The sequence below is a fragment of the Myotis brandtii genome, unplaced genomic scaffold, assembly GCF_000412655.1.
Source record: "Myotis brandtii unplaced genomic scaffold, ASM41265v1 scaffold466, whole genome shotgun sequence".
NCBI classification, from domain to species: domain Eukaryota; kingdom Metazoa; phylum Chordata; class Mammalia; order Chiroptera; family Vespertilionidae; genus Myotis; species Myotis brandtii.
In genome coordinates this window covers 3335602-3343309 of record NW_005367809.1, presented here as the reverse complement: position 1 = coordinate 3343309, position 7708 = coordinate 3335602, and the positions used below count along the sequence as shown (strand labels likewise).

The 7708-nt window shown below is 56.3% G+C and overlaps 1 protein-coding gene across 1 annotated transcript in view; it reads left to right on the top strand.

Moving 5' to 3' along the window:
• DOCK4 (dedicator of cytokinesis 4) overlaps positions 1-7708 on the top strand; it is a 198090-nt gene that overhangs the window by 189952 nt on the left and 430 nt on the right. The window contains exons 48-50 of the mRNA XM_014547168.1: positions 1362-1475; positions 3809-3870; positions 7546-7703. Of these exons, the coding sequence (XP_014402654.1) occupies positions 1362-1475; positions 3809-3870; positions 7546-7703 (334 nt within the window). The remainder of the gene's footprint in view (positions 1-1361; positions 1476-3808; positions 3871-7545; positions 7704-7708) is intronic.

Here is a 7708-nt window from a genome sequence, read left to right as displayed (position 1 = left end):
CCCCCACACAGCTCCTCTGCCAGCGCATGTCGTGTGTGGTGACTCAGGTACTGTTGAGGAGTTGCAGTCCAGTGCGTAATGGAGCGCCCTCGGCCTCAGGGTCACACAAAAGGAGAGGCAGACACGTGCATTGCAGCGAGCGGCCCATTAGTATCAGTCTGTGCAGTATAGTGGGGACTTCCGGGGTGCGGGGCTGGGGCAGCCAGGCCCCCACTGGCTTCTCTCAGGGCCAGCCTCGCAGAGCCCAGCGGTCCCACCAGCCCCAATCGGGAGTCACTAATGAAACGTCCCTGAAAAGACTGGAATCACCCTCATTAAGAACAAGCTGTGTTGTCGTGGAGTATCTGGTACAGTGACATCCAAACTGTCCTCGGGAGGTCACATTAGTGAGACCGCAGCCCCAGTTACTAGTATTTTAGAATAAAAGTGTGGCTTTCATCTTACAAGTCAGATATTGATCTCTGTCTGAAGAATGTAGGAATATGGCCTTTTCCTCATCCTGCCACCAAAGAAAACCACAAAGCAAACTGAAAAGGAACCAAGGAAAGGTATTTCAAGAGCGGTCATTGCATCCCATTAAATGCACAAGGACCTTTGGTGGCAAAATGTTGGCATCCTAGCCACGACCACCAGGGGGCAGTGCCTGCGCAGGGAGCAAGCTGCGGACCCTCCTAGGCCTGCCTGGAAATCGCAGCACAGCGCTATTTATAACCCTTGCCTCCAGCCACCTCCTGTCAGGGTGGCTCCATATTTCTGCATCTCGCTGAAGCATGCAGCAGGCAAACGAGAAAAGAGGAAGACGCCAACCCAGTCGAAGTTCTGTTGTAGGATGTGCCTCAGTAGAGCGCATTGATTTCGGGAGCTGGGGCCCTTTTCCCAGAGTGGGTCCCCTCCGCAGGCGGTGTGGTAGGCTGTCCCTTCCCCGTGATTCTGCCAACATTGTCACCGCCTTCCCCCTTTTGAGTGCCACGTGTCCACAAGTCCTTACGAAAGACAGTTTTGAAGTCGTCTAGTGGTCGCATTCTTCGTCTGCCCTCTAGCATCTGAACAGGTTTGTAGTTCTCATCAAGGCTCTGCGCTACGTGTGAGGCTGTGGTTCTGTGTGACTGTGAGTGCAGTACTCAGACCCGGTCTCACCTAGTTAAACGTCAGCTCTCATGGTGAGGGAGGCAGACAGAGAAAGGGCCAGGCCTTAGCAGCTTTCCTGTGTGTGTGTGTGCGTGTGTGTGTGTGTGTGTGTGTGTGTGTGCGCGTGCGTGTGGTGTGTTTAAATCCAGTTGGTTTCTTTCATTCTGGGTAACTGATTCTTTAAGGTCTCGGGTCCGAGGGCAGAGAGCTTTAGCCATGTTGTTCCCTTCCAGCTGTGAACCCCACCCCTAGCAGCTGGAGCCTGGACAGTGGGAAGGAGGCCAGGAGCATGGCGGAGAGAGGGGGGCTCCTCTCGCCCCCTGTCCCTCCGCGACCCGCACTGACGGGTGGGTATATGACGCGTGTGCGTCGTCGCTTCTCTGCAATAACCACTGCACTGACTGCTCCCGCTGTGGATTGCGCAGAGAAAGGCAGGGGGTGGTCCTGGAGCGGGGAGCCTCCGTAGCTGCCTAATGCGTGGGCACTGTCCCTCTCTCTGCTGAACTCCTGCTACACTGCGTTCCTCGTGAGCTCTGACGGGAGCGCGTTCTCTGCACGCTGTGGGCTGGCACTGCCCTCCTAGCCTCCTCCTCCGCAGCAGCCTCTGCTGGCACGCTGCTTCCTTCCCTCTCGTGTGGAGCTGATGCCAACGCCGCAGGCGGCCCCGAAACAGGCACTGACGGACCCTAACTCTGATGGGCGGCTGGGGACAACTACCCCCGTGCCACGCTGTCTGCTGCCCGGAGAGGACCATATTCAATCACTTCTCGAAGGCCTGAGTTAGAGTTCAAGAACCCTGACAATAATGGTGAGGGAAGCTGCCTGTGAGTCAACAGCAGGAACAGGGCCCCTGTCCTCCTGAACAAGCCCTTTGCTCAGTGACCTCCACGGGGGGTGTCGCTGAGAGGGCTGACCCGCTCTGCCAGCTCCCCTACCCTGGTGCTGGGCACAGTCTTCCCAACACTTAACGCAGGTCAAGAGTAGTTTTGAAATTATGAATACACCCAGCCTCCTGGTAAGAGGAAATACGATACCATTGCCTCTGTGGGCTTTCCTGGAGGGTCCGTTTCATTTGCTGCATTTTAGCATCTTTTTTTTTTGTTTACTAAGAAGAGGAAAGTGACTCTTTTTATGTACTTATTTATATACACATTTTTAAAATTGATTTTAGAGAGGAAGGGAGAGGGAGAGAGAGATAGAAACATCAATGTTGAGAATCATTGATCAGCTGCCTCCTGCACGCCCCCTACTTGGGATTGAGCCACAACCTGGGCACGTGCCCTGCCTGGGAATCAAACCGTGACCTCCTGGTTCATAGGTCGACGCTCACCCACTGAGCCACGCCAGCCGGGCAGCCTTTCTTTTTCAAATAAAACTCTGCTGCCAGGTTTTCTGTCGTTGCCATAGCTAAACGCCACCAGCAGGGTTTGAAAGGCCGTGAGAGCTTTAAGCAGAGCAGGAGCCACTGGGCTCAGCTGTGAAGTGGGTCACTGCGGGGACCCCCCCCCCGCCCCCCCCCAGTGAGGACTCGGCCCCCAGGTGACTTGTGTTCTGCCGTTAAACCTGGTTGTGTGGCTGCAGGTGGGAACTTGAAAAGCATTTCAGCAGCTGTCAGTTGGGGGCGGTTCGGTTCCTAGGCCCATTCAAACCTGTAGGCAAGGGTCCTGGCAGGGCTGGCGTAGGCTCCGTGCGAGAATGCCTTCCTAAGCAGTGGCTCTGTGAGCCTGAGCGGGCAGGTGCGCAGGAGGGGTCACTGCACACGAGCCAGGAGGAGCGCCCCGGCACACATGGGTTACTGACCTCTGCAGGGTAGCGTGGCGGGCTGCCTCCCTTCCGCACAGATCCTCCTGGTCTGTCCTCTGTCCTCATCTGTGCTCTCTGTGGGGGCAGGGGGGTGTCTGGACTGTCTGTCTCCGCTTCAGCCTTTCTGTGGTTTCCTGTGAGTTATCAACCCCCCGTGACAGCCGGTGGAGGGGGGGGCGGGGGGGAGCAGGCACGGGCAGCTCTCCACAGAGCAATAAACCCCGAACTCATGAACCCGACTTGGTGGAATTAGGAGAGGCGTCTGCACTCTGCACAGAGCAGTTCATCCATCCACGTGCCGGGTCCCGACGTGGGGCTGGGCTGGTGGGCAGGAGGAACACGCCTGTCTGCCCAGATGATGAAATCTAGGGCACCACCCCCCTCCCCCACCCCCATCCTCCATCCCGGGGACTAAGGGGGACCGGAGTACAGGCATTAGGGGGCTAGTGGTTGTGGCCAAGGTTTTCTACGGTTTGCAGTGGGGGATGGCGTGCAGTCGGAGGCTGGAGTCCGTGTGCCCCTGGACCTAGTCAGTCTGTGCTGCCCAGGGCCCTGGGCTTCCTTTTGCCGCTCAGGCCCCGGCCAGCAGCGTCTGTGGAGACCACTCCTGGCCCTCCACACCCACAAGCATCTGGGCTTTGGGGAAATGGGACGATGGGCCCCTCTGGGGCCCTGCCACTGAGGCTCACGCATCCCGCACGGCTGTGGCTTTTCACTCCTCTCCCATTCCGGACACTGCCAATCTTGGGTGACTTACGCCCCCACACCCCTGCCCAGGTCCTCCTGCCCAGGGCCACCTGTGGGTTTGCACACGCAGAGGGCACGCCCTGGGGTCAACCGCCCGGTGTTTCTGAATTGAAACTCTCTCTCTTTACAGCTTCGCCTGCGAGACACACGGCGCCGGTCTCCCCCTCACCTGCCGGGCGGTCTCCGTTGAAGGTACGGCTCTCGTTTAACTGAGCCTGGGATGGGCCCCGTGTTCCCTCCCCCCTGAGGAGCCCCCTGGTCCGTTAGCAGGGCTTTCATTTGCACGGAGCAGGCAGAGAAGTGGGGGGCAGCACGAGGAAGGCGGGGCGGGAGCAGCCCTGGGCTTTCCCCTGGGGGTGCCGCCTCCGCTGACGCAGCCCGTGTTCAGGTTATTAGCCTTGCTCGCTCGCAAATGGTGCCAGTGAGGATGTGCAGCCTGGAGAGAGACGCCGAATTAGGAAAGAAATATGGTCCCAGTGTCACCTCCTAGGTCCTAGGACCATGGTCGGCAAACTGCGGCTCGCGAGCCACATGCAGCTTTTTGGCTCCTTGAGTGGCTCTTCCACAAAATACCACGTGCGGGCGCACACGTACAGTGCGATTGAAACTTCGTGGCCCATGCGCAGAAGTCAGTTTTTGGGCTGGGCGAGTCCATTTTGAAGAAGTACTGTTGATATTTGGCTCTGTTGACTAATGAGTTTGCTGACCACTGTCCTAGGACATGTTCAGCCTGCCCTGGTTTAAGAGGCATTAAAACGCACAACACCTTGAATCGACATCAGGATCAAGGTGTCCGAAATAGTGTTCTGGGCCTTTTGCCTTCTCATCAGCCTCGCCCACTCTGACAAAGCCAAACCCAGTTTCTCTTTTCCTATTTTCTTTAAAAAGAAAAAAAATGTTTGTATTGATCTCAGAGAGGAAGAGAGAGAGATAGAAACATCAATGATGAGAATCATCGATTGGCCGCCTCCTGCACGCCACACTGAGGATCGAGCCCACAACACGGGCCTGTGCCCTGACCAGGAATTGAACCCTGACCTCCTGGTTCGTAGGCTGATGCTCAACCATTGAGCCTCACTGGCCAGGCTCTTTTCCTGTTTTCTACCAAGACTTTCGAATACATTAATGAAAAGCCAGGCAGTGCAATGACTTTTTAAAGCTTTAAAGATCAGACGTTTGTCCGGGTCTGTAGACACGGGCTATTGAACATCTCTGAGCAGACACAGTCCCTCGTGGAGGTCAAGGGTAGCTGTCCAAGGGTAGGGTGTCAGGCTGAGCGCAAGGCCTGCCAGTCCGTGTGGGCGTGGTGCCCAGAGCTGCTGCCCGGAAGCAACTGCAATGGAAAGAATGATTTCATCCCTGAGTGACGGGGACCTACACGCTCCTTGTCCCTTTCGAGGGGGAGAGGTTTCTAGGTAACAAAGGAAAACAGGTCCTGAGCCGTCCGAGGCAGCAGCTGCTCATAGAAACCGAGAATCTGAAACGGGAAACCAAAAAGAGGGAGGAAATAGCAAAGAAGCGTGATTTCGTTCACGTTGCCCACGTTTCCAACAGAGCCAGTTCCCTGCTGGTTTTGTTGTCTCCGCCATAGCGGTCCTGAGAAAGCCCACGGCCTGTGCCTGCTCTGCAGCCGGGACTGTGGTCTCAGTGTGACGGGAGGGAAGCGACGTGGCCGTGGCGTTTCCACAGCTTCCCGCGCGCCTTGCGCTCCCTCCCACGCGGCACTAGGACCAACCGTCCGAGGCAGCAGCTGCTCATAGAAACCGAGAATCTCAAACGGGAAACCAAACAGAGGGAGGAAATCGCAAAGAAGCGTGATGTCGTTCATGTTGCCCACGTTTCCGACAGAGCCAGTTCCCTGCTGGTTTTGTTGTCTCTGCCATAGCGGTCCCGAGAAAGCCCACGGCCTGTGCCTGCTCTGCAGCCGGGACTGTGGTCTTGGTGACGGGAGGGAAAGGACGTGGCCGTGGCGTGTCCACAGCTTCCCACCCGCCTCGCGCTCCCTCTCACGCGGCGCTACGGACCAGTACCTGCACCTTTCCCTGGATTTTGCAGAGTAGTAATAAGACTCTAAGTCTTAGAGATTGGCTCTTAAGAACAAAAAGAACAAAGGGATGGAAATGTTGAAATAGCTGAGTGGATGGTGCTGTGCAGCAGACCTGCATCCGTCCTCACTGCCCGCCTCTGTGGCCACATGGTCACAGTGGGGTCGCAGTGATGGCGAACCTATGACACGCGTGTCAGAGGTGACACGCGAACTCATTTCTTTGGTTGATTTTTCTTTGTTAAATGGCACTTAAATATATAAAATAAATATCAAAAATATAAGTCTTTGTTTCACTATGGTTGCAAATATCAAATTTCTATATACACGGCACCAGAGTTACGTTAGGGTTTTTCAAAATGCTGGCACGCGGAGCTCACAAGGTTCGCCATCACTGGACTCTAAGAGGTGGCTGGGCGTGTTGTGACTCCTGGGGTCCAGGAGAGGGCGCTCTGCCCTAAGCTCCTCGCCCTGTGATTAGAATGCAGGCGGTGCCTTAAAGGTTGTTTTCAGCACCTAAATGGAGTAACCCTGTTGAGACTGGCGGTGCTCTCCTGTCTTATTTTGGACAAAACCAGCAGTGCATTGGGACCTCTCGGTTGGCCCTGCTTCATTTCCGGCCCCGCTAAGGGGAAGGGTTTGTGTCTCCCCGCATTATTTTGTTTAAAAAGAGAGACCAAGGTCAAGTTGGTCCAAAAGGACATTTTTCAAAGTGTGTTTGTCCCAATGTTACCTCCTAGAACAGTGGTCAGCAAACTGCGGCTCGCAAGCCACATGCGGCTCTTGGGCCCCTTGAGTGTGGCTCTTCCACAAAATACCGACTTCTGCGCATGGGCGACAAAGTTTCAATCGCACTGTACGCGCACGCCCGCACGTGTTATTTTGTGGAAGAGCCACACTCAAGGGGCCAAAGAGCTGCATGTGGCTCGTGAGCCACAGTTTGCCGACCACTGTAGACCATTCTATTTATAGGCCATTCTGTGATGAACCCAAACAAGGGTTCATGACCACACCCATTAGAAGACAGTGGGCTGGACGAAGCTCTCCCAGTTCCTTTATTGTGGGACTTGCACCTGCTGATCTGCCCCCAAGGGCCCCAGGAGCGCTACTGTCAGCCTGCCCCAGGGTCCCGCTCTCCACAGACCACCCCTCAGGACTCCTTTTCCTTCGGACACCAGTTAGGGAGTGAGCACGTGCGGATGCAGGGGGCTGCCAGCTGACATGAACCAGAGCGGGAGTCGGGGAGTATCTTGTGGTCAGGTGGGGACTGTGGCAAAGGAAAGAATGTATCCCCTTTGGCCGGGAGCAGCCGCTGCTCAGCTTCAAGAAGTTATGAGACACTGAGCTATTGTTGCTAGAACTTGCAGTTCTTTATGAAATGCCAGAAATCTGGTTTAATCCACAGAACTTATCCTCCTGCTGCTCTGGAAATCACGGCATTGCCAGGCATGGTCTTCCCAGGCCCCTTTCCTGGCGTCTCCACGGGGTCTTCTCTCTGTGTGCTTGCGCCTTGGGGGGTGTTCCAAGTTTCCTCCTCTTCTAAGGACAATGGTCAGATTAGATGTGGGCTCACCCCGGGGCCTCCTTTTAAGGGAGATAGCGCTGTAAAGGCCCCGTCTCCAAAGACACCCCATCTGAGGTGCTGGGTTAGGGCTTCCCTGCCCACATTCAGTGGGGCGTGCATTCCAGCCATCGCAGGGTGTGACCCCGCCCCTCGCAGGGTGTGGCCCCGCCCCTCGCAGGGTGTGACCCCGCCCCTCGCAGGGTTTGACTCGCTCTGTGTCCCCCTTGCTCCCCTGTCTTTCCGCCCGCTTCGCCTGCAGGGCCCGGGGCAGTCCTTCACGCCCTCCCCGGTGGAGTACCACTCGTCCGGGCTGCTCTCCAACTCGCCGGTGCTGTCGGGCAGCTGCAGCAGCGGCATCTCCTCGCTCAGCCGGTGCAGCGCGTCGGAAATCTCGGGCTTCGAGAACCCGGTGAATGAGCCAT